Here is a 25,399-nt window from a genome sequence, read left to right on the forward strand (position 1 = left end):
AGAATAGGGGATATAATAGACCCCACTAGAGACCAGGCTGGACCAGGAGGGCAACAGATGCCCCTGCAGATGCTGGGGTGACACAAGCATGAGCAGGGCATACCAAAGCTGGAGGATGCTGCTGGTGGCAGTAGTCTGAGCACATGGAGGACGAGGTGTCAAGGCCTGCCCAGTGCTTGCCCACAGAGGCAGTGATGGGACCCAGGCTGTGGGTAGTTGGCATTGTAATAGTGTCTGATGGCCTGCTTTTGGCTGCCTGTCACCTGGCCCTCGCAGTGACAAACCAAGGTGACACTTACATTCCTGGCCACAAAGGCAGATAACTAACCAATCCAAGTTAATGGCTAACCCTGGGGCAGCTCCTGCAGAAGGTGGAAGTTCAGGCATGTGAGGATTTGGGAGGAGCTCTTGGCGGTGCGAGCCTGCCCACCCTCTGCACTGAAAACTGGGAGCAGTGTGGGGAAGGCAGCAGCATGAATGGGGGCCGTGGCAGAGCACCTGGAGCTGGGAGCCCCATGCTCACATCCTGCTCCTCCCAGAAGATGTGCTCCTGGATGATGAGCTGCTGCTTAGCCCTTCAGGTAAGGGGGGACCACAGTGAGCAGCCAGAGAGATAGGAAGACGAGAAGAGGGCAGGGGCTGCATCCTGCCAGGCAAAGGGTGTGTAGGGCTCTGGTCAGTGTGGCTGGGAGAGGAGTGGGCAATAGTGAGTGCTACCCAGGTGGTGTCAGTGGGCATCCACCCTCTCAGGGGGCCTGGGCATGGGGAGCTGCAGCTCTGGGTGCTGCGAGGAGTTGTGACTGCTCCATCTCTTCCCTGCACAGCACCTGGCTGTGCAGACCTCCTTGCTCTGCATCTTCCACCTCCTCCTGCTGCCCACCCTGCCCCAGGAGCCACCTCATGCCCACACCACCAGCAAGCTGCTGGCACGAAGTCTCTTCGCCTGCGGCATCTCCACAGTGCTGCAGACCACCCTGGGGAGCCGGTGAGCAGGGGAAGTGGGAAGGGGCACAAGGAAAACCTCTCTGTGCTGCATCTCTGCACAGTTGTCACAGATGTCTTCTCCCTCTCACACACACCTCTAGAAAAACTTTCCCTCTAGCTCCTCGCTGCCTTGCTCCAACATCATACACAGCTCCTTCACACCATCTGATGCCTGTGCAGCCCACACAGGCTGGTATGGGATTCAGCAGCTGCATCCACTCCATGTGCTGTCGCTTGAGATGTACTTGATGTACTAGGGCACATGCAGAATATGGGGTAACCTCCTGCCAGTTTGGGGGGGGTTCTTATCTGCTTCCCTTCCCACCCCTGTTCCTCTGGCAGTCTGGGCTTTTGGAGCAGCCCTGTTCCCTTCCCTGTCCTTCCTCCCTAATGTGCCATTGTTGTCCCCTTCCTCAGGTTGCCACTGGTTCAAATCCCATCCTTTGAGTACCTGGTCCCTGCCATGGTGCTGAGCTCCCACCTGTCTCCTGGTGCCAGCACAGACAGGAATGGTAAGCACAGCCCTGGAGCCTGTGTCCCTTAGGGCCTGGGCCATGCTGGTGCCAGGGGAATGGCAATGATGGTACGTGGAGTAGGGATGAGGGGTAGCAAGGGGTCCTGCTGCTGGCCCTTCTGGTGATGCTGCACAGCATCCTACTCACTCCTGAGTGCACTTGCAATGTATCTGGTCACCTCGCCAGGGCCAGGGCTCATGGGACGGAGATGCTGGCACACCTCCCCTTCTGCAGCCAGCAGTCACCTTACTGCAGCCTCTTGGACACAGCTCCAGGAGCCCAGGATCCACGTGTATCCCACCCTTCCAAAATTCCCTTCCAGGTACAGCCATGGCCAGTACATGCCTTGTACCTCATTGCAGAGACACAGGGAGCTGGGCGGACTCACTGCAAGAGGTGGGTGCTCCTGTGCTGGAATGAGGGTTGCTATCCCTCTCCATCAGCTTTCCACTTGTCACCCGTATCCCTGCACCCCCAGTCTCTTTTCCTGGGATTTGCCATGAAGAGAGTTGTGAAGGCAACGGGGATCATGATGCATGTCCATGTATATTTTTCTCTGTGCTTGGGGTGAGCAGAGCACATGAAACAAGCGCTTGTTCCCAGCTGCTGGGGCGGTGGGATTGGGGCCAAGGGAAGGTTGGACTGCTCTCCATGTACCCTGCCCCACAGGCCCATCCTTTCCTCTTACAGGTCTCTGGAGCAGTGCTGATCTCTGGGCTGATTCAGCTGGCGCTGGGGGTGTCTGGCGTGTGTGGGTGGGCAGCACGGCACTGCGGGCCCATGGTCCTGGCCCCCAGCCTCTCCATCATCGGGCTCTCTGCGTACAAGGAAGCTGCTTTCTTCTGCTCCACCAGCTGGGGAGTAGCACTGCTGTATGTGAGCCCAGGGGCTGTAGTGGTGGGCAGCTCCTGGGCCTTTCTTTCACCAGCAGGACAGGGATGGGGCACCCCCGCAGTGCACGGTGCACATTTGGGGCCCCATCGGTGACTGTGACGCTGTGTGGTGACCTGTGCTCACTCTCCTAGGCTCGTGCTCCTCGCTGTCACCTTCTCCCAACACCTGCGGTCCTGCCGCCTGCCCTTCTGTGCCTGGCCCCATGCCTGGGAGGGCACCACAGAGTATTCAGCTCCCACCCTGCGCACATTCTCGGTACTGGGGTTTGTCTGCTCTCTTCACTGTCACCAGGCTTCTCTCTCCAAGCCTGGCTCTTTGGTGTGAGACCTGGTGCACAGGCAGGCATGAAAAGCTTGGTTGTAGCTCCCAGAACATGGATGCTTCTGGGGAAGTGCTAGGGACCTAGGGTGTTGGACCAGAACAGCTTGGTATGTTTCCTGCAGGGGTAAGGGGAGATGTGGCATGACATCCTTGGGAGATGTGACAGGACAGGGATGGGGTGCTAGCCGTGGCAGGTAGGGGAGGAGCGTCCCCTGCTGAGGGTCCCCTTCTGCCTTGCAGGTACTTCTCCCATTTGGTGGTGTCTGCATTGTCTGTGCCATCCTCAGCTACTTCCACGTTCCCTGGGAATCACTGGATGTGACCATGGCACAGCTGTCCTGGGACAACAGCACCTCCAATGCCCCTTGGATCCACATCCCCTATGCAGGTAGGGGGCAGCAGGGTTGAGGGCAGACATCCACGTCTGGACAGGATTTCTATCCCCTGTCCCTCTTCCCTCCGCTGCAGGAGCGTGGAGGTGGCCGCTGCTCACGCCCCGGGCGCTGGCAGTGGGCATCGCCATGGCCATGGGCTGCAGCATGAACTCTGTGGGCTGCTACGTGCTGTGCAGGAGGCTGCTGCGAGCCCCCCGGCTGCCCCCTCACGCCTGTAACCGGGGGCTGTGCATGGAAGGGCTGGGCAGCCTCCTGGCGGGACTGCTGGGCAGCGCAGGGGGCACGGCCTCCAGCATCGCCAACACCTGCGCCGCCGGCCTCACGCAGGTATGCCAAAGCAGGGGGAAAGGGGCTAGCAGGGGTGGGGAGGCAGTCAAGCAGGTGGGCAGGACTACACATAATTGCCAGACTGTCACCGAGGCAGCGCTGGGAAAGGCAGGTGTGTGTGTGTAGCAGAAGGGGGTGGGAGACAGAGCAAGGGGTGATGCTACCCATGCTCACTTTCCCACTCTTCTTTCCCAGGCTGGCTCTCGCCGCTCGGTGCAAGTAAGCGCCCTGCTGTGCATGGTGCTGGGCCTGTCCCCGAGGCTGGCAGGGCTCCTCACCCACGTCCCACTGGCAGTTCACGGTGGGTACCCCGCCCTGCCCCTTGCTGCAGCACCTGCAGCCTGCCTGGCACCTCCTGACTCCTGCCCCTCGCAGGAGGGGTGCTTTGTGTAACCTACGCCGTGGCTGTGGGCACGGGGATCTCCTACTTCCAGTACACATACATTGACTCGGGGAGGAACATCTTCATTGTTGGCTTTGCCATGTTCATGGCACTGCTGGTACCGCGCTGGTTCGGCACGGCTCTGGCTCCCCTGGCCACAGGTATGAGGGACACTCCCCAGGCAAGGCAGAGCCTTGAGTCCCATGGCATGGTGAGCGCACATCTCCAGTGTTCTGGGAGCCTGGGTCAGCTCATGGCAGCAGGCAGCTACCTCTTAAATCCCTGATTCTGCCATGGCTGCTCATGCCCCTTCTCCCTTGCTGGGCTGGGACCTCCTGGCTGATTCTGGCACTGTCCCTGCAGGCTGGGTGCCACTGGACCTCCTCTTCCTCTCCCTGCTTATGGTCCCTGTCTTCTTAACTGGCTTCTTGTCATTTTTTCTGGAGAACACGGTCTCAGGTGAGCGGCTGCCCTAGGTGATCTGCATATGCCCTGCTCTGAGGACTGGCTCTGTCCATGAGGCAAACTACCAGCTCTGCCTCCAGGCTTTCCTACTGAGGGTGCTGGGGCTGGTGTGGGGTAGGAAGAAGGGGGTCTCATTTCACTGCCTGCCTTCCTGCTTGCAGGAACACTGGAGGAACGAGGGCTACTTCCTGAGCAGCCATGGAAAGCCAGAGCTGGAGACTGTCACCTCCATGGAGAGAGAGGGAAAGCCAGCCAAGCATATAAGCTCCCTGCTGGGCTAAGGAGGCTGCTGCCATCTTCCTGCAAAGCCTTTCCATGCTGCTTCCTCTGCCCAGGGAGTGAGGAAGAGGAGGAAGGCAGCTGTGCCACTGAGGAGGGGACTGCTGGCCCCGGGGAAGGGACACACCTGCTCCCCAAACCCAGCTCTGGGGAGCTGCAGCCAGCAACAAGGCCAAGCCAGACAGACATGCCTGCCTGGCACACTGTGGCCTGACCCGGTCATCCGAGGGTGCCTCGTGTGTAAACAGGGCTGTGCCCTCAAGGCAGCTTGTGAGCCACTTTGCTCCTCATTTCTGAAGCCCTCCAGGACTGAGCTTCCACCTTCCTAACACAAACCTAATTTCCCTGCTTGAGAGCAAGATATAAAAACCTTCACCAACGTTGCCTTTTCCAGGGGTTTTCTTTCCAGCTGGGATTTACCTTGGGGCTCCCCTGTTGCCCTGAGGACTGTGACAGGAGGGCAGGGCCACCTGGTGCCACTGCAGCTGAGGGTGTGGGTACCTGTAAAATCCACCCTTACTCTGTGGACATGACATTGGGAGGGTTCAGTGCTTTGGCCAGCCCCAAAGGACTGTCACTGTGGCTATGTTTACCTGCTGGCACTGTGCTCAGGAACAACTGGCTGTCCATCCCCTCCTCCTGCTGTGTCCGAGTTGTGTCTATGGCCCCTCGATGCCCATGGCACCAGGTATATACCAATCTCTGGCACTCCAGGATGCTCCAGGGTGGTGGTGCAACTCAGCTCAGTTTCCCACACAATGAACACCCTTTCACCTACAGTCAGATAGTCCCTGTAGTGCTCACCATATAAATACCTCCTAGGTGTTGCACTTATGACTACGGTAGCTGATAGTGGATTTCCCTGAAGAAGAACATCTCCCTCCACTTGGTCCCAAGATGAAACACCCAAAGGTGGATGCAGGGTGGGAGGGATGAGGTGGCACTGTGTGTGCAGATCCTGAGGTGTAAGCTCTCTTTCCCCAGCTCTCTGTGACCCCCACAGTTGTACACAGCAGGATAATGCCCAGCTCATCCTCATCCAACCAGCACCCCCACGTGACCTTAAATTTCAGCTGTGCCCGAAGTCCAGCTGGGTCCTGCACCCCCAACCCGATCATGCAAGCTCGTCTGTCCTGCACTGCAAAGTCCTCGCCTAGTCCAATTTCCCTGATTCCCTGTCAGGATGCACACCCTGTGCCATGACCCCACTGCTCTGGGAGGTGGCTGCAGCTGGCATGCTGGGGAGAGGGGGGAGTGGAGGGGTGTGTGCAGAGAGTGTAAATGGGAGACTCAGGGGGAGTGCAGCAGGAGCAGTTTGTGGGCCCAGTCTGGATGGCCTCAATGCACGGCGTGCTGGTGGCAGATTACAGCCAGAGAATGGGTGATGAGGTTTGGAAATCAGTGCCTGGGGTTAGGGTGGGCCTCAGTGTGGAGGGAACTGGGATGTGTGGTGTGCCAAGCTGGCACAATGCTGCTCTGTGTGCAGGCCTGGGGACAGAGGCACCCGCAGCCCCAGCCATGCAGGGCTCACTGCGCTGCAGCAGCCGGGTCCCGCACCCCTGGCAGGGCAGCGGGGCGGGTGCGTGCCCCGGCACCCTGGGGCTCAGGGATACACCTGGGGCCAAGGAACAGGAGCAGCCCCAGCTGCTTCTCCGGCCGCACAGGGCGCTGTACCCAGCTGGGCACTAGTGCCAGGACATTTCGCAGCACACGCAAGCGCAGATAAAAGTCCTAAAGCATTTCGATCCCCATCAGCATCTCGGCCGTGGCACTCCCTTCGGCAGCCGCGGCCGCTCTAGAGGGACATCCAGCTCGGCTCGCTGTCCTTATGAGCAGGCAGGGGAACACCAGGCTGCGGGGAAGGGACGGCCATTCTCGGAGCGCAGGGAGCGCACATCCCGGCGTGCCCCGGCCCCGCACGCCGCGGAAGAGAGCAGCATGCCGGGAGCTGTAGTCCGCCCTGCCTCCGGCCCGGCGCCGCTCCAAGCCCGAGGAGTTTTGGAAAAAGAGCCCGAGGCTCTGCATCCCCCGGCCGCCGGCTCCTCCTGCCCCCGGGTAATGCTGCGGCTCCGCAGAGCCCGAGGCCCGCGGGCAGCCGCGATCGCTGGGTTCCCGAGTGCTTTGGGAGCGTGGAGCCCGTGCCAGGGAGGAGCGGGAAGCGGCAGTGGCTGCCGGCACCGTGCCGGTGTCCGTGCCGGTGTCCGTGCCGGTGTCCGTGCCGGTGTCCGTGCCGGTGTCCGTGCCGGTGTCCGTGCCGGTGTCCGTGCCGGCAGGGCTCGCCTGGAGCGCAGGGATGGGATGCCCCAGCAGGAGGAGGGTGCAGCGCCCAGCTCCCCGCCCGGTGCCGGTGGGGCAGCCTCACTGCTCATTTGGGCATAGAGGTCTTGGCATGTTAGATCCAGCAAGCAGCGGATAGCCCGGGGAGGCGGCAGTTCCACTGCCGTGCGCCTGCTGGAGCGTCTGGGGTGCTTCTTGTGAGCTGCGGCAGGACGTGCCCTGCAGCAAGCCCCCAAAACACACGGCCCAGCTCTGCTGCTTGCATGTGTGACCAGAGCTGGCTGAGTATCCTCACTTCTGTGCTGTCGGGTCACAAATGGGCCAGCTGGGACTGCCCGTCCCTTGAGGCCGCCCCAGGGACCAGGTGTGCCTGGGCGGGGGTTGAGGCAGAGATCTGGTTGCTCTTTTGCAGATGGAGAGCTCCGAGGAGCTGGAAAGCAGCCTCCTGACCCAGCCCTGGGCTTCTGTTCGCTTTGGTGAGTCCAGTTTTCTTGCCAAAGTGTGCTTCAGGGATACCGGCTATATCCTGCTGATCTCTGACCTCAGCTGTGTCTGGTACGAGAGGGCAGACGCCGAGGCTGTGGGACAAAGGTCCAAGGTGAGTATCTGGAGAGGCCAAGGGCCTCTTTTTCTCCTCCCAGCAGCTGACATTCCCGCATAAATTGCTTGGTGACACAATGGCTGCTGGGTCTGACTGGGCTCGGGTGCAAATGCCCAACCTGGGGAGTCCCAGTGCGGCTCTGCCCAAGCCCTGTCACCCCCCTTGGCCAAACACCCTTCTCCTGGGAGAGTGGGCCACTCTGTTCAGCATGCCTGGGGCAGCCAGGTGGGTCTGCATACAGAGGCTGGCACAGTCTCTTCACTTGTGGGCTGGATGGGCAGCTGGTTTCCCCAGGGTCAATGTACTAAAGAGGAGCTGGAAACAAGGCTGCCTTCTACTCATGACAGAGAGATTCTGTTCACATTCATAGCTAGTCTCTCGTGGGGCATCCTGTCAGCTTGGCCCCCAAAAATGCATGGAGCTGTGCCTCATCTGCTCAGCCCATGTGCCCAGGCCCTCATGTGCCATTGGAGTGGCATGTCCCTGTGTCACATAATGCTGGTGGCAGCAGGGATGGGCAGATGGCTGCAGCCATCCCCAACTCTGGCAGATTGTCCTGCTGTGGGCTCTCAGCCAGGCTGTGGTGCTTGTGGTGGCATGCAGAACAGATGTGCTAGAGCAGACTGCTGCACCCTGCCCATTCTGGACTGGCAGGATAGGAGAGTCTTCCCAACATGGCTGGCTTGGGAGAATCAGTGAGGAATGTCATGTCAGCTGGAAGCCAAGACCCAGGGATGGCTTTTTGCACTGGAACATGCAGTAGTTTGACTCCTTTGGTGCTGGGATTTCTGCTGGTTTTTCCCCAGTGCTACACCCCCTAACCTTGCCTTTTCCCAGGAGCTGAACAAGCGGCTGACTGTCCACGTGTCCTCCTTCCTGAACCACTTGTGCAGCTTGATGTGCCCCTTGCTGGCAGGGCAGCCAGGTGCCACCACTGCCTTCTCCTGCCACCGCTCTCCCAGTGGCCTCAGGCTGCACGTGAAGAGCGAGCTGTCAGGACTGCCCTTCTACTGGGACTTCCACTGCTGCCCGGCTCCCCTGGACATGGTGAGCAAAGCTGCAGGGACTTCAGGGAGGGGAGTGGCCAAAATTAAGGATTATCTCCTTAGGCCTCTCCTTAGAGGCTTTTGAGTAGTCTTGAGCCAGGCTGGTGACTGTAGGTTACCTTCTGCCTCTCCCAAGGGTTACTGTCCCCATTTCTCCCCATTGAGGCTTTGGTTTGTGCCATGCAGTTACACAGGGATGTCCCAGCAAATGTTGCTGCTGGGGCATTAGTGAAATGTCCTTGTGAGAGCTCATCTAGAGTTCTGCATTCAAATATGGGGTGCTTGACACAAGAAAAACATTGATGTGTTAGAGGGGATCCAGAGGAGAGCTACAAAGATGGTAAGAGGGCTGGAGCTCTTCTCCTACAAAGACAAGACAGGTTGCAAGAGATGGGATTGTTTGGCATGGAGAAGAGAAGGCTCTGGAGAGACCTCATTAAAGCCTTCCAGTACTTGAAAAGGGCTTATTAAAAAGAGGCAGAACAGCTTTTTGCATGAGCAGATAGTGATAGGACAAGGGGAAATGTTTTTCAACTATAAGAGGAGAAATTTGGATTTGCTACTAGAGAAAAAAAATCTTCATTATGAGGGTGATGAGGCACTGGAGCAGGTTGCCCAGAGAAGTTATGGATGTTCTATTCCTGAAAGTGTTCAAGACCAGGCTGGATGGAGCTGTCTACCTGATCTAGTGAGTTACATCAAAAATCCGTTCCAAAGCAAACCTTTAGATAATCCTATGTCCAGTGTGGGGTGATGCCCTACTAGCACTCCGTAGAGCAGAGTGATGCTGTTTTCTTTAGGAGCAAGCCTTGAAGCTGGGCAGAGAGCAGCGGGTACCCCCAGATGGCCCGCAGCTGGTCTGTCACGACGGGCGGAATTAGAGCGGATTCTCCCAGCTTTTAAAGGTTTGCTCCTACACGGGCACGTTGCGTTTGCACAGGCAGCCCCTGCGGGCCCTGCAGGTGGGGCTCCCCCGGGCCCTGCGGCCCTGCGCGCACAAGAGGGCGCCCGGCGCCCGCGAACCGCCCGCCCGAGCCCCGGGCCCGGCACGGCACTGCGGCCCCGAGCCGGCGGGAGGCAGCGCCCCGCAGCCCCAGAGCCCCGCAGCCCCGCAGCCCCGCTCCCAGTGCCGGCGGGAGGCAGCGCCCCGCAGCCCCGGAGCCCCGGAGCCCCGCTTGGCTGACGGGAGGCAGCGCCCCGCAGCCCTGGAGCCCCGCAGCCCCGGAGCCCCGCAGCCCCGCAGCCCCGCAGCCCTGCTCCCGCTGCCGGCCGCGGATCCTCTGCCCCCGAACGGCTGTGCTTGGGCATGGCGGGGCGACAGGCGGGTTCCCCAGCTGCTGCCGGGGCTGCTCTCACCGTCAGGGTTGAAGAGGTAATCGGGGTCCTGGCTTGGCTTGCCCCGGGGCTTGATGCCCTTCCTCGGGCAAGATGCACAGAGGCTGAGCTGAGGAGGTGCAAAGCCCCTGTTCCTGGCTGCTCCTCTATCTTGGACACACACTGGGTCTCTGCAAGACTCCACGGAGGTGGGAAGCAGATGGGGTGCTGAGTGTGGCTGGTGGGGATGCGGTGATGAGGATCAACTCTGCCCCAGCCAGGGGCTTGAGGAGGGCATAGAGCCTACCTGGCTTGGTCTATCCCACCTCTGCTACAGGTGGTGCACTCCAAGTGCTCCAGTGGCTGATGGCCATCACCTCTGGGCTCATATCTGGGGGTGGGCAAAGCACAGAGCCCACTGTGGGCTTGCCATAGGAGTGAGAATGCTTCAGGAGCAATGCTGAGTTTGCTGTCCTCTCACCCATGGACTCAGCCTGGCCACAGAAACAAGGGGCACCATAGGTTGGGGGATCTCAAATACCCTTACAGGGACTGAAGGAGGTGATAGGGGAGAGGCTGCTTTGTGTGCCTGCTGCGCCAGGATGGCCCAACTGGGCTCTGAGACAGAGGACATGCCCAGGGCTCTGCGTGGGGCTTGTGTGGTGTAAGCTTAGAGGGCATACTGCAATGGAGGCTGCAATGGAGAGCATGCATGAGTCCTGCCTGTTGAGATTCTTTTGCTTTTCATCTTACTTCCCTGGGAGTGCCTCTCCTGTTCATCAAGCCACAGTTTGACACCTTGTGTCTTTCTGGTTTTTCACCCAGCCATGCCTGTTTCCTGCATAGGAACATGCCATGAGGAGTGCAGAGCCATGGGGAGGGTCTGGGTGGCACATGGGGGGCTCCTGTTTCCTGCTGGACTCCAGGTAGTGGGTGGAGCATTGCCTATCCCTGCTCTCCCACCTAAGCTCACCCCTGCTGCAGCCTCAGCTGTGAAAGGATGGGGCTGGGATGGAGGGATGTGTCCCACAGCATCTGGCCTGCCTTCTCCCAGCTCACATCTTTTAACCATTTCCCATTGGATGTGGGTGAGATGTGGGGTATTTTGTGGAGCCCTGTGTGACCTGGGCTGCAGCTCTTGCTAGGACCTTGCTGGGTGCCCTGCTCTGACCACTCTGTGGACAGCTGTGTGCCTTCCTGGACCCAGACCTTTCCTAGAGCACCTCTCCTCCGTTGCAGGTGTCCCGTCACCTCGTGCGGCCCCTGATCCAGATGAACCTGGCTCTGCAGTGCCAGGTGCAAGAGCTGATTTCCCTGCTGCTCCAGAAGGATGCTGAGATTGAAGATTACAGGGAGAGCGGGGCCACTCTCAGCAGAGGTGAGGAGGGATGCCTGGGGCAGGGAGCAAGTGTCCTCCCCAGCACTGGGCTGGCGTGCTTTGCTCCCTCTGGCTGTTACCCAGCCTGGCTTGTGTTTCATGTTTAGCTGAGCCAGCAGCACAGCAGTAGCCAGAAGGCTGGGAGCAGCCTCTGGGGTGAGCTGGGGGAGGAGCAGCCCTTGACTGATAGCTGTAGGAGTTAGGGAGTGGCCAAGGGGCTCTCCAGTACTCTGAGGGCACCTGGCTGGTCCCCAGGAGCCAGGGGGGAAGCCTCAAGGGCTGGCCCTGCCGTGGTGCCAGGCTCCCTTCCCAAGGGCAGTAGCTCACTGAGTGCTTGGACAGCACCCAGGGGCTCGGGGCTCTCCCAGATGTGGGAAGTGCAGCCGAGCTCATGGGCCCCCCTCCAGTGCCCAGCCCGCTTTGCCATCGGGGTGATGGGCACACAGGAGCCCCCCTGGGCAGGACATGGGGCAGGGGGAGCCCCTTGGGGGGCGGTTTGTTCCCCACCTATGGAGGTTGGCTGGGTGCTGTTTTTTGGTCATCCCTTGCTACTGCCCTGCTTTGTCCTGCTGTCACAGGTGATACTTGCGCTTCTGCAGGAGCATGGTGCCCTGGGCATGCAGAGACTCATGGGGGTCAGCCTGGGCTTGTGTATCACATCCAGGAAGATATTGTGGTCCAGACCCTGTCCCATGACTCGAGCCCCACCACAGGAGCCTGTATTTGCCCTGTAGGTGCACTAGAGCTGCATTGGCCAGCTGCACTTCCCTCTGTCCTGCTGCATGCAATCTCTGCAGGGCTTGGACCAGCCTGGACAACCTGTCTTGGGTCCAGGCACTGATGCTGGTGAGCAGCTGGCCTCTCTTGTCCCTTACTTGGTGCAGGGCAGAAAGCTGGGGGAAGCATTGCACCCTATGGCTGAGCAAATCCAGCCAGCTGCTTCTCCAGACCACATCTTAGCAACAATGTGCAAAAACTAGTGTTTTGGACAAGGTGCAGAGCAGAATATAACGGAATATAACGGGGGTTTGTCCCTGTCCTGCAAGAGAAGGACACAGGCTGGCTCACCCCTTCAGATGAGCAGCTGGACAAGCAGTGCCCTGTCCCACAGACTCAGCTTGTTCCAGCTGGAAGGTCTGGGAATGATGTTGAGCATATCCTGCCACTGTTCCCTACTCCTCAGTGCAGAAGTGCTGGGACAGGTGTGGATGGACTATTGGCTCTGCCTGGCTGCTGTGTGCATCAGCAGGCTCAACCATGATTTTCCAACTTCCTTGTGGTCCTTGCATCTTCTGCTAGCCAAATTATACGTCCCTAGCCCAAGAGGCCTGCTGGTGTTTCCTGCTGATTCTGGGAAGAGCGTGCTGGAGCTTTTCCCCTGCAGCATGCTCACCCCATGGTCAGATAAAGGGGCAGCTGGGCTGGGAGGTGTGGCCCAAGCTGCCCAGGCTGACCCGTGTCTCCCTTGCAGACCGCCTGCGGACAGAGCCCTTCCGGGAGGAGGCCTTCCAGCAGAACTTCGTGGCTGAGGTAAGGAACGGTGCAAGTCCTCTCTCCTTTGCCCAAGGGGTGGTTTCATCAGCAGCTGCAGTGTGAGATGTGCCAGGCTGCATGGGAGCACTGATGGGGACAGCTAGACTTGCCCAAAGAGGGGTGATGCCCTCTGGCTCTCCCACAGCCCTCTGTGTGTCCTTGCACCTCACCTCTGGGGCTAGCAGAGCTGGGAACAGGCCTGACATGGCTGGATGGGAACTGCCTGGTTGTTGGGAGCTGCCAGAGGTGCTTCACAGGAGTGTGCCCTCACTGGGGCATATTCACCATATTCACCTGCCTCCCAGACTCACTCTGGGCCCAAACACTGCTGCTGATGGCAGGCAGGGATCAGGTGAATGAGGAGAAGCCATCTCTTTTTAGTTCACCTGTTGCTTTTAGAGGTGATTTTGCAGTGACACATTTTGGAGACAAGAGCTTTTCAGCATGTTATCCATACTCTGCCTATCACTGTCCCCTTGGCACACTCAGCTCTAAAATCAGATGTGTGCTTTGGAGAAACTGGGACTGGAAGGAGAGAGTCTTTGATCCTTTTGCATTACTGGAAATCATCACAGAAGCACTGAAATGATTCAGATTGATGTGTCAGGGTCAGAAATGTGTGATGCCCATTATGCAAAAGGACTTTGGACATTTCTGAGTGTTCCTGTGCTCACTGTGATGGCACAGGAATGGGGCAGTGGTACCTGCTGGGGTAGTTCAGCCAGGGTGCCAGTGGTATCACACAGGCTTTGGGAGGATGGTGCTTTATGAGATAAGCTGATGATCTTTTGCAGCCAACAATAGATGATCTGCAGAGTTTCTAAAAATTAGAGATGATCCCTCTTTTATATGCGAGGCATTGCATCCAGTGCAGGCAGCTTTCCCCTGGATTATGAAGGATAGAGATGAATCCACTGCTGGACTGCAACTTGAAGGTTGCCTAGGGACCAGTGATCATGACCAGATTACATTCACCCTGGGCACAGAAAGGACATTCCTAAGCAGTAATTTATATCCTTCATGCCTTGAAAGAGCAAATTTCCCAAAGCAGGGGGGGAAATTATGAGTGAAATCAGCTCAGAGGAAACATTTAGATAGAAAAATGTGAATGAAAATGGTGAGCTCTTTCAGAAGAATTTCAGAAGCCACAAAAAGCCACAATTCCACAATCAAGAAAGAGGGCAGCGCTGGCCCAGAGCCCGTTCTGGTTCAGCAGCAAAGTGAAGGCAGCAATTAGGAATAAAAGAGCAGTTTATAACAAATGGGAGAGCGGGAGTAGATAGCAATCAATATAAATTAGAAATTATGAAGTGTAGAAAATGGGTAACAGAAGCTAAAGACATCAGGGAAAAATCATGGCGATGAACAGAAGGAACGGCATTTATTTGGTGTAGCAGGGGAAAACCCCAAGCTCCCAGCAATAGGATAAGCTTATTAGTAGACAGAGGTGGTAAAATGATTTATACTGGACCAGACATGGCAGAAGCAGTCAGTAAATGTTTCAGTGCTGTCGCTGGAAGGGTGCAGGCAGATGTGCCAGGATAGGGGGATGGTGAAGTGTCTTTGTAGAAGAGTCATCTGAACAACATCTGCTAAAGATGAACATCAGGCTTGAAATTCAGAGTCCTCCAAGAGCTGGTCGGGTCTGGGCCATGGGGGAGGGTGCAGAGTGGGCAGGAGGGGAGTGAGGCAGAGGCTGGCAAAAGCAGCTGGTGTGGAGCACATCTGGCACAGACTGAAAAGATGGGATGGTGGTTGGTGCTGTGTGTCCTGAGAACAGTCCAGAGTAGTGTCTTGGAGCCAGATAGGGAATGGAAAGCTCTGGGAGACGCTGCCCCTCTGCGTCCTCTGGTAGCCAGGTCTGAGCCCTGGCTGGAGGGGAGAGGCTGGTGGAAGGATGCAGTTGTGCTTTGGTCTGCTGGGAGGGTGTGTGTCCTCTCTGCATTCATCCCATTCTTTATAAACCCACTGGTGATGCCATCCTGCAGCAATGAGCTGTGAGATGCAAACAGCTGCTGCCTTTGGTTTGAATGTGGTACCCCGTGGTTCCTCCTGATGCCTCCTAGGTCTTGTGTTAGTGAGAAACACCAAAAACGGCTTTTCAGCTCTTCACCCCAGTCTCTCCTCTCATTTTGCAGCAGAAAGGTGGTCTGGGGGACCTCATTGTCTCTGTGCAGTTACTTCAGAGCCTCCAGGCAATTTAACACTCTGTTTGTCACTCCTAAAAGGAGCAGCACAGGGAGCTGGGGTCCCTCAGGACATGCTGTGGGGAGCTGGGAATGCAGTGAGCAGCTCCCATGTGTAGGTTTCCAAAAGATGCTGGACAATCAGCACAGAGTCACAGGAATGAACTGAGCACTGGGGAGAGAGCCTGGCATTGGGGGGTTTGGAAGGGAAGAGCACTGTCTAGCTTATCAGGGAGAAAATTGAGAGTGCCTTGATTGTAGTGTGTGTGGGTCTTTAAGAGGAGAAAAGGCTGGTTGGGGAAGGGCTCTTTAATCCTTCGGAGAGCACTGGAGCACAAGCCAGGCACTGGGACATAGAGCCAGGGAATTTCAAGTTAGAATGGAGGCGCTTGGGTTTGCTCCTGCCAGTGATCATGGCATGCTCCCAAGGGCAGTGGTTGATCCTCCATCTCTTAATGTCTCCAAAAGTGGGCTGGGAGCCTGCCTGGAAGAAAACCAAGTTGCTGGGTTTGGTCTTGTAGAACATCAGTGAACAGGAGGTCAAGAAGAGAGATCTATTGGTCCTTCCAGTATCTCCATCTGTGAAATGGGGCTGCAGGTTGTGGATGTTTGGTTGTGGTAAGCACCTCTGGGCTGGAAAGGGATTGTGATGATGTGGTACAGGGCTGGATGTGAGCAGGTGCTCCACAGCTTTACTCACTTCCCAGATATTTGCTGTATCCCGCATGGAGAGGAAAGGACCTGTCAGTCCCCCAGGGCAGAGCTGCAGAGCCTCTCGGCTTAGGCATGCCCTTTCTCTGGGCTTGTGTGCGCTTGGCTGTCCAGGGCATTTTAACTAACCATGGGGAGTTTTCCAGCAAAGCCCTGGTAATATTTATACATTTAGGAAATGATGCTTTCACACACACAGTTTTTGGCAAGGGTTCACTGCTGAGCAGCTGCCTGGGCTCGAGCAGAGCTGGAAGGAGCAGTGGCTGTGCAGAAGCCGAGGCAAAGCTGGTGGCTTTTATTGGCAAGCCCAGGGGTTCACACCGTTAGGGGAAGGAGAAGGCGGCTGGAGAGGGCTCAGTGCTTCAGGGCTTCCCCAGCACCGTTCCCAGCAGTCTAGGACCCAGCAGGCTGGGGGTATTTGTCCCCTGGTGTCCCTCTGGGTTACAGAAATGGCCCCACAGGGCAGGGTGGGGTGGCCACCCATGGGTTTTGAGGGCCTGCTCCAGCTTGGCTACGGCCAGCGTTTCATGACACAGCTTGTTCCAGAGTCTGCACTCCGACTGAGAGGGAGAAGGGTGAGCAGGTTCCTGCAGCGCCGTGCCCCTGCTCTGAGGAGGGCAGGCCCAGGTACACCGAGGACAGGCTCACGGATGCCATCCGTGCAAATATAGCCCCCGTGCCCCAGGATGCTCTGCCCTGTGTATTTTTATCTGCTGTAACTGGCCGGGGGCGGCTGCTCCGCACCTCCGCAAGCGGAGCGCGGGACCTCGGCAAACAGGACGCGGCGGGTTCACGGCTCGACCCCGGGGCGCGGCGAGGAGGAGGAGGATGTACCATCAAAACAAGCAACGCTGCAGAGGAAGATAAACAAACAGGCAGCTTCCAGCGCGGCCCCGGCCGAGGGCGAGCGGGAGCCCCGGGGCCGGGGCTGGCGGGGGTGCCGGCAGCGCTGCTGGCTGACGTCAGGGCGGCCGGGGTCAGCATCCCTCGCATTGTTTCCCACCCGGGCTGGGAGCCGGGCCAGCCACCCGGGCCAGGCACCGGCCCCCTCCCGGCTGGGGACACAGGCCAGCGGGGCAGGTGGAGGGTGGCCGGGATGTGCTCTGCAGCGGCCACAGGGCATTGCCAACGCCGGTACCTGGCTGCCGCTCGCTGCCTGCCTCCAGCAGCCGCTCTCTGCTTTTTAACAGGAAGCAAAAATAAGCCCTGGGTAGCGGAGTGGCCCCGGTCTGGCCGAGGACGAAGGCAGTGGTGGCCTGTGTGCTTTGCAGGGTGGGGACGGCATCCCTGAAACCCACGGCAGCTCAGGGCAGTGCAGAGGAAGCAGCCCTTGGGCTCCTTCAGACGAGGGATGTTTGTAATTAGCGCAAGGTGGCTGCGTCTTTGCAGCTGTGACTGGGCCAGACTGGGGCGATGGCATGTGTGTGACATGGACTGCGTGCACACAGGGTGCAGGGCTTGGGAGAACGTGCTGGGGGTGCTCTGCTGGGCTGGGGCCCTTGGCATGGGGCTGGGGAAGCAGCTGTGGCCACAGTGCTGCTGCTGGCAGGGCTAAACAGTGCAAAATTTGCACAGCCCTGAGCAGGTTGGCTCAGGGCAGAGGTGGCAGCATTGGGGTGGCTTGTGGGGCAGCTTGGACGAGCAGAGCAAGCTCTTGTGTGCTGCCAAGCATTTGTGCGGTGAGCCCCATGGGTAATGGCGTCTTCACCTGGACTGGGGCCATCTGGGTGGTCCTTGCTTCATTCCTGAGCAAGCTTTGGTCACATCATCCCATCACTGCCCTGGGGTCTGAGTTGCACACTGGAAATGCAGTGGGCCATGGCTGTGCTGAGCAGAGTGGGATACACACTGCCCTGCACACACGTGGTCTCAGGGAGCTGCACACTGCTGCAGCAGGAATGGAGCGAGGGCTGCTTGTACTCAGTGTGAGCACAGGTACCAGAGCAGGAGTGTGAGAACAGCACTAGGAGTGTGCATGCTGCTACTGATAGGAACAAGGGGCACAGTGCCTCATCTGCTGCCTGGAGAGGATAGGGGACAGGGGACACAAATAGTGTCCACAGTGGTGCACCTGGGGAGATGCACTGGTGGTTATCACAGTGTGGGTGCTGACCACCAGCTGGGCACAGCCCCCTGCAGTGTTTGCCATAGAGGCCCATGGTGGTCGGTGCTGCGGTGTTATTTATTTATTTGCTGAGGCCCCAGCAGGTGAGGGGCACCCAGCCAGGATGCACTTTCGGGGCTGCCACTGGCAGCCACAGGCTGCTTGCACAAGCAGTGAGTCAGTGGAGCTACATGCTGCTAAAACCAGACTTGGCACAGGCACCCCAGAGCAGCAGTCTACCCCAAAGTGCCCAGACCACGGGCAAGCAGTGAGTCCCTGGCTGCTGGACCAGGGCTAGGCTGGCTGTGATTGCTCCAGCCCTTGCCTCTGCCAGGGATGTGGATGCTGTCCCAAGAGCCCTGAGGGGATGTTCCTTCTGGGGCTCGGGGGGTTTCACAGCCCAACCCCCTGTGACTGTGGCTGTGCCACTGTAGAGAGTGGGTGGCACCTGGACCAGGTACAGGCAGCTGTCTGCTTGGTCCCAGCATCACCCCATGGTTTGTTTGGGGATGGAGGGATGGACAAGCACCATCACAGTCACCCTCCCTGGGGTGCTGCACAGCCCTTGTCTGGCATATGTGGTCTGGCATGTGTAGAGAGCCCTCCTTTGCAGTCAGGGTACTCCTCATCCTCTCCATGCCATGCCATGCTGTGCTGTACCATGCAAAGCTGTGCCGCACTCTGCTGTGGTGTGCCAGGTTGTGCCATGCTGTGCCATGCACTGCAGGCAGCAAGGGGGGTGTCACAGATCTTCTGGCAGAAGCGGCCAGACCCTGCTGCTGCGGGAGAGGCCCCAGCCTGTGCTTGGGCACTGCTGTGCAGGGCTGCTGAGGAACAGCTCAGCTCGGGGGATGATTGATCTCGTGTCAGCAGGCAGTGGTTTGAGCCAGTGCCAGGCCTCAGCTCAAATGGGAGCATTGAAGGGGGAGAGCCCCTTCCCCCTCCTGAAAGCAGAGCAGCCATCCCCCTGCCACCAGCCCCAGCTCTGCTCCCACATCTTGGCCCTTCCCAGCCCTGCAGCTGCAGGCAGTGCCCAGCCCTGGGGAGCGCCAGGGGCAGCAGGGAGCACGGAGCTGTCTGGGGTCCCAGCCCCACCACGCTGGGCTCTGTGGCTGTGTTTGGGCTAGAGGAGGGCAAAGGGGACATGCAGGGATGGCTGGCAGGGGAGAAGGTGTGGGGCGTGGTCTGCCCCTCACCACTGTGCCTTGCAGCCACCTGTCCCAGCTCAGGATGTGGCAGCAGCTCCTGGAAGCAAAGGATCTTTTGGGGAGGAAAGCAAGGTAGACTTTGGTGAGGCACTAAAGGCACTGCTCTGTGTTAGCAAAGGATGTAGCAGCAGCTCTGTCCCCAGCTGATGAGGTTTGGACTGGGGTGTTGCCATCCCCACTGTTTCCAAGGGCAGGGGAACAGTGCTGCCTGCACTCCTGGTGCTGCCCTTGCAGCTCCCAGCACCCCTTCTGTGCTTGAAATGTCAGTTTTTTTCACCATGTCCCTGTGTGTCCTGAGCCCTTCACTAGCTTCCTCCACACCCACAGCTGCATCCCTTCTGCAGTGGCATCCGCTGGCAGCTTTTATTGGTGTTTCTGAAAGCTGATCCCTCCCTATCCCATGGGCCAAAGCCTCTGTAGCCTCCTCCAGCTGTGCCAGCCCATGCAGAGGTGATCCTGAACAGCTGAGACATCTGGGCAGACAGCAGCACCTGGGAATGGGCTGCTCTGCTCCCCAGGGGATGCAGCCATCGGATTCCTGAGTCTGCCTGCTCCCACTCTGCCCGGACCTTTGCACTCTCTGTATCTGTGTGAGGAAACAGGGCCATTCATGTATTTCTCTCTCTATTTATACCTCTCCCTTTCCGTATTTAGTGTGTGCGCAGGCAGAGGGGGCAGCAAATGCCGGGGCCACTGATGTTCTTGGCTCCAGCACCGGCTGGAATTTCGTCCTGGAATGTATCCTGAACCGCTCTGAAAACACGAATAAATCTCTGTGTGTTGTGTGCATGTGTGTACACAAATACATAGACAACGTATAGACATGGAGCCATATAGGGCATTTGTGAGCTTTGCTATTTAAAGGAAGGAGTAGTTAGAGGGTTCTCAGTGAGGCAAACACCTCTGGATCAAAGGGATGCAGGGTGCTCTGCTAGTGACCAGGCATCTGAGAACGTAGCTGGCACTCGCTTTGTCCTCTCCAGGGAGCTGAAGCCACCCTGTTGGTGACATGCCCAAAGTAGCACGCCCTTCAAGCACCAAGCAGTGCTCTGATCCCATGGTGCCTACATTTGATTGAGATCTCTGCTTCCTGGCCTCCAGCCTCTCAGTGAGAGCCCCAGAGAACCAGCTCCTGTGCTGCTAAGAGAGGCTGCAGAGCCTGATCAGGAGCTGGATGATGTTAGGCAAGGATATCAACCCCTCTGTGGCACAAGGTGGGCTTCCAGAGCATCAGGGGTTGTCTCCTGAACATCAGCTTGTGCTCACAGCTCTTGAGGAGAGATCATATAGGAAAGGAGGAAATAAATGCTGGGTAACAGGTCCCAAGTAGGTGCTGAGCTGGGCATCTCCTCGAGATGCTGCTGCATCTGGTGGTCATGGCTGTCTGGGAATGACAATGAAAAGGGGAAAATATAAATTTGGTACCAGATCCCAAACAGGACGTTTGGCCATGCCAGTTCTTCAGGAGGTGCTGGCAGCTGCCTTGCTATGGATCCTGGATGGGGCCTTCTTGGGAGCACTCGTGGGTCTCCCAGCACTTTTTGGGAAGGAAAAGGCATCCTTTTTTAGCCCAGCTCAGGGTCACGGTGGCTTCTTTTCTTCTAGATGCTGAAAAACCTGATATCTTGGGTTGAAAATGCCCACGTTTGGTCTCTGGCCAAAGGCGATATGTTTGTGGGTGGGGGAAATTGGAGCAAATTCCTGCTGTGAGTCCTGCACGTGTGCGCAGGCGTGCGGATAGGGGAAATATAGTTTTCCTTTTGAAAAAAAGCCCTGCTTATTTTTATACAGAACTCCAGAAGGGCTGAAGGTGGAAACTTCATCTGTCAGCAGCTTTCACAGGGGAGCGGGTCCCTGCCTGAGTTTGGGGGGAAACCACAGCTGGGTGTTAATGGGACTGTTAATGAATTAATGTTGGCTGCTGGGGGCCAGCGGGGAACCTGGCTCAGTGCAGCCGGAGCACATGGAGCCCTGCCCGCACGTGGGCTCAGCACAGCTGCAGAAAGCCCCAGCTCTGGGAGCCATGCACTCGGGGAGGTGTGAGTCTCTCCAGTCATGCCTCGCTCTCTGGGTTGTGGAAACACTTGGAAATGTGGCCACATTGCCAGGGGGAGAGGGTCCTACCCGTGGGAGTGTGGGTGTGCTACCTGTGGGCATCTGGGCTGGTGATACCATTTAAGGCTGGGTCTATTCAGCTGCTGAAACCAAACCTTTAAAGCAATATAAAGTGAAGTGAAATCCCCCCAGGTTTATTTATGGGTTGGAAGCCTGCGTTGCTCAGTCAGTGCAATGCCTGCAGCAGCACTGGTCTCTGCACAGCACTGCCTGTCTGCAGCCCTTCTGAGAGCTATTTCTTTCTTCCCAAAATGTAGAGGAGCACTCTCTGTGAATGCAATAAGCACAGCCATGCCCCATGCTGCGGACTTAGCAGTACCTTTGCAGATTTTTTGCAGCTGGTTTGCTGGGAGCAGCTCTAGAGGACAACGAGGAGGTCGTGCTAATGTGCTCACCTGATGCCAAAACAGTAGCATGCAGTGAGGCTGAGTAATAGCATTGTATCCTGCTTGGACTGGAAATCAGAGGGGAAAATGCAGAGACCATCTGGGAAAGAGGGAGTAAATTCTTTTCTGCAGACCTCTCCTGCTGTGTCCTTCAGGCTCTGTGAGTGAGATCCCAGCCTGTGAAATTTGGGCAAGCCTGTGGCATCTCCTGGGATTTCTCCCTCCAGTATCAGACTCCTGGTGAAGCAATGGGAAAGACTGGCCATCCTGAGGGACAGCTGACTGTGCAGAGCAAGGGATGACAATGCCAAAGAAGGGATGGCCATGCTGAGGAAGGAAAGAGTACACCAAGGAAGGGACAGCTATACTGGAGAAGTGAAGAGCATACTGAAGTAGAAATGACCACGCCCAGCATGGGACTGTGGATGGACTGGCTCCCCAGCAGAAGATGCTGTTATGGATGGAGAGAGAAAGAGACAGAGCCTCCTTCTCGGCTGAGAGGAAGGCTGAAATAGCCTGAGTCCTTGGGAACTCTGCTTGCTTCCTGGGGATACTGTGCTTGGTGCAGAGGCCACTTGGTTAGACAGACTCTCACCTCAGTAAGGAAACCTCTCTGGGCATTTGGACCCGGTACCCTTCCTGGGACTTTGTGCTGGTTTTTCATCATCAGTCTCCAAGTATGTAGCCAACATCTGCTATCCAGTGCCAAGCCCAGCCATTGGGACTCAGTGCCTGGAGAGGGCAGTGGCTGGGCCCTCTGGCAGGGCTGCTCTTTGCAAGGGTGGGCTTTACGCAGCTTGCTCCCCAGCACTGGAGAAGGTCTTTCAGAGGATCCTGAATTCCAGCTTGGAGGGACTCTGAGGCGCTTCTGTGCCCAGCTGCCTGCTCTTGCAGTCCAGCTCTGGCTCCACTGGGCCTAGAGCCCTTCCCAAGCCTGTCTTAGACAGACGGATATCCCAAAACCCACTGGTCCCAGGGGCTCCCACTCTGGGTCCCTCTGGCTGAATGAGGTGGTGTGCGTGTGCCCAGACTGTCCCCTCCTGTGACTGTACAGTACACACAGCTAAATATATGTCCGTGCAGATACAGGAACTCAGAGGGGCTGAGTGATGCTCCTTTTCTATACCTCTTTTCATGGGGAGAGTTAATGAGATTCATGTCATTAAAGGGCTGATGTTTTGTGGGATGGGAACCTTTTAAACGGGATGTGTCCTGGCTTAGTCATGGCAAATATTTACCAAAAAAAAAAAAAAAAAAAGAAAAAGAAAAAAAGAGAAAGAGGAAAAAAAAAAGGGACATACCGTATAAAATTAGAGTTCTGAAAATAGTATTTAGACCAAGTGAGAGAGAGGAACCTAAAACAGAAAATACAGCCCAGTCTGTTCAGGAGTCAGGGGAAGAGAGAGCGGGGAGGCGGGGGAAAGCCAGAGATAAAACGAGAGAAACCTCGGCAGTAAAAACAGCATCTTGGTAAATAGACTATTAAAAAAATTCTGACCCGCTTTATGGCTTTCTTGGCTGCCGTTCAGCTGTGCTGCCCTGGCCGGCACGGAGGGAAGGTAGCAGGAGCCGGCGTCTGTGTGGATGCTCAGAGCCCCGGGACGCGGCTTCCCCCCACCCCCGCCCCGAGCAGCCGCACAGGGCGTTAAATTTAGCCGCATAATGATGGCCCTGAGGAGGCAGCCTTTTGTAGCCACACTATAATTACTGCCTCGCTTATAAATTTTATTTTTCTTATTATGTTTCCTCCTCCTCCTCTGCTGGGGAAGGGGTGGAGGGGTCTCCCACACCCCCGTCAAACCCACAGCTCTCTGGAGAGAAGGGGGTGCCATGGGATACAGGGGAAGGTGGGCATGGCTGCCCAAACCCTGCGCTGCTCTCCTGCCCCAGTGCAGGGCTCAGCCCTGCCTTTGGGGTGGGCGAGGTGTGGAGCTGAGCCCGGTGTGGTAGGGTCCCTAAAGCATGGGTGTCCTGTCCCCCCTCATACTTATCCTGACCCTCTCAGGCTGCTTTGGAGATCGACTTGCGCAGGCAGGACCAGGGGATCTCTGGTGGGGCTGTGAGCCCGTGTCACAGCCAGGGTTGTAGGGGATGCAAGGAGAAGCTGTCTGGCCCTGCTTGGCAAGTCACGGGCTCCAGCCCTGCTGCTGGCAGAGATGGGAAAGGCAAAAAGGGCGAGGGATGGCCAGGAGCGGGCAGAGGGTTCGGCTCCTCTCCAGGCCAGTGCAAGTGGGGGACAGCTTCAGGCCGGGCAAGAACGTGCCAGAAAAGGTCTCGTTCCCCTCTTGTTTTCCCAAAACAAAGGAAACAGCCTTGCATTGCTGGAAGTCGCGTGCTTGGGCTGTGCTAGCTTGTTATCATCCGATAACCTGGCGACCTGGGAGCTGCCCTGCTCCTCACCCGCCAAGCCTGCACTACGGGATGCGAACAGCTTCCGCATGAGCTGCCCTTTGCAGAGATCCGTTTTCCGCTTCCCGGGCTGGGGGGACAGAGGTGGGGGCACACGATGGCCCTGGCTGGCCCCAGGCTCACCGTGTGCCACATGCCTGGGAGGAGATCTGCCCCTGCAGCTGATGATGGATGGTGAGGGCAGAGGAAATGCAGAGATAGCAAGTGCCTTGGCATCCCATGTGCAGCGTGGAAGGAGATTTGCGACTCTGCTGTGTTTTGCTTTGTCCCATGCAAATTCCCTGAGAGCACAGTGGCCAGGCTTTGCTGTGGGGCAGGTTGGGCAGTGTGCAGGGCTGGGGGTGGCAGGGGTCCCTTGGGGCATACAGTGATGCCTTCAGGGAAAGAACCCTTGCAAACTGCCGAGGAAGGCTGTCCAGCACCAGGACTGCCTGCTTTCCCTTCTCCCAGGCTCTTGCCTTGGGGAGGATGCAGTGATGCCAAGCTGCCCTAGGGACTTTGATGGTATGGGTGGTCACAGTGGTGTTCATCTATCACTGTGGGCACACATGTGGGAGATCATCTCCTTGGCAGAGCTGTGTATGGGCACGTGCAGAGCCACAGCAGTCTCACCCAGCTGTGCCCAGGGGAGCTGGCTCATCCCAAAGCAGCCCCTTTCTCCTGCCCCGTGCTACAACGGCTCTGTTCAGCACAACGATGACCTGAGGCAACCTCCATCCCTTGCTCAAGTACCCGTTTCAGGGCAGGTAGGACAATACTAAATCAAGTCCTTTAAAGCCTCCTGACCTGCAGCCCCACAGACGTGCCGGTCTCCATCCCTCCCTCATCTCCTGCGGGCACGCTGGGGTCTGGTGCTCTGGCCAGCTGCCCGGGCACGGGGCTGCCTCGGCTGCTGGCCAGCAAGCTCCTGGCCTGGCTGGGGCTGTGCCCTCACCCTCCACCCCACTGTGGGTCCGTGGCTTGCGCCAGGCGCCAGGGATTCAGCACCGAGGTGGTCGCAGGAGTCCCCAGGGACAGCAGCCACCACCTCACTGGTGGTGGCTTGGGAGCCTGGAGAGCGCTGTGGAGCAAGAGACAAAGTGCCCTTTCAGCCTAGGCCCTGGAAAGGTGTCTGTGTGTGTGTGCAGAGGGTAATGCCTTCGGCCCTGGGGAGGGGAGAGGAGAGGAGAGGAGAGGAGAGGAGAGGAGAGGAGAGGAGAGGAGAGGAGAGGAGAGGAGAGGAGAGGAGAGGAGAGGAGAGGAGAGGAGAGGAGAGGAGAGGAGAGGAGAGGAGAGGAGAGGAGAGGAGAGGAGAGGGCATGGGCTGGCTCTGTCCCCACCAGGAGCCATCCCTGCACGTGTGCCTGTGCATGTGCTTGCGTGTGCCTCTGTGTGCAGGAGGCTTATGCATTTCCGTCTCGGTGTATTTACATACGTCATGTGTGTATCTTACTCATCACTGTGTTTTTCTTTCCTTGTTCTTGGGTCTTTCCCCCACCCCCGCCATGGATCTATAATTCTTATGGCATTTTATTCTTCGCTTTTATTTTTTTTTTGTTCAAATCTACAGTTTTAGAAGTTGCTGCCTCC

The 25,399-nt window shown here is 57.5% G+C and overlaps 2 protein-coding genes across 2 annotated transcripts in view; both read left to right on the forward strand.

Annotated features, from left to right (window-relative positions):
- The first annotated feature begins 470 nt into the window (after nucleotides 1-470).
- SLC23A3 (solute carrier family 23 member 3) lies at nucleotides 471-4,776 on the forward strand. The gene is made up of 12 exons (XM_058028313.1): nucleotides 471-581; nucleotides 825-985; nucleotides 1,402-1,496; nucleotides 1,822-1,895; nucleotides 2,190-2,371; nucleotides 2,525-2,648; nucleotides 2,955-3,102; nucleotides 3,183-3,436; nucleotides 3,632-3,737; nucleotides 3,812-3,979; nucleotides 4,182-4,277; nucleotides 4,445-4,776. Exons 1-12 carry the CDS (start codon nucleotides 474-476, stop codon nucleotides 4,774-4,776), a joined length of 1,848 nt encoding a protein of 615 aa, XP_057884296.1. The 5' UTR covers nucleotides 471-473.
- Nucleotides 4,777-6,516: 1,740 nt separating this feature from the next.
- NHEJ1 (non-homologous end joining factor 1) overlaps nucleotides 6,517-25,399 on the forward strand; it is a 42,231-nt gene continuing 23,348 nt past the window's right edge. Inside the window, exons 1-5 of the mRNA XM_058028141.1 lie at nucleotides 6,517-6,617; nucleotides 7,252-7,437; nucleotides 8,278-8,487; nucleotides 11,040-11,178; nucleotides 12,650-12,708. Of these exons, the coding sequence (XP_057884124.1) occupies nucleotides 7,252-7,437; nucleotides 8,278-8,487; nucleotides 11,040-11,178; nucleotides 12,650-12,708 (594 nt within the window). The 5' untranslated portion in view covers nucleotides 6,517-6,617. The remainder of the gene's footprint in view (nucleotides 6,618-7,251; nucleotides 7,438-8,277; nucleotides 8,488-11,039; nucleotides 11,179-12,649; nucleotides 12,709-25,399) is intronic.

The sequence above is a fragment of the Melospiza georgiana genome, chromosome 7 (assembly GCF_028018845.1).
Source record: "Melospiza georgiana isolate bMelGeo1 chromosome 7, bMelGeo1.pri, whole genome shotgun sequence".
Taxonomy (NCBI): domain Eukaryota; kingdom Metazoa; phylum Chordata; class Aves; order Passeriformes; family Passerellidae; genus Melospiza; species Melospiza georgiana.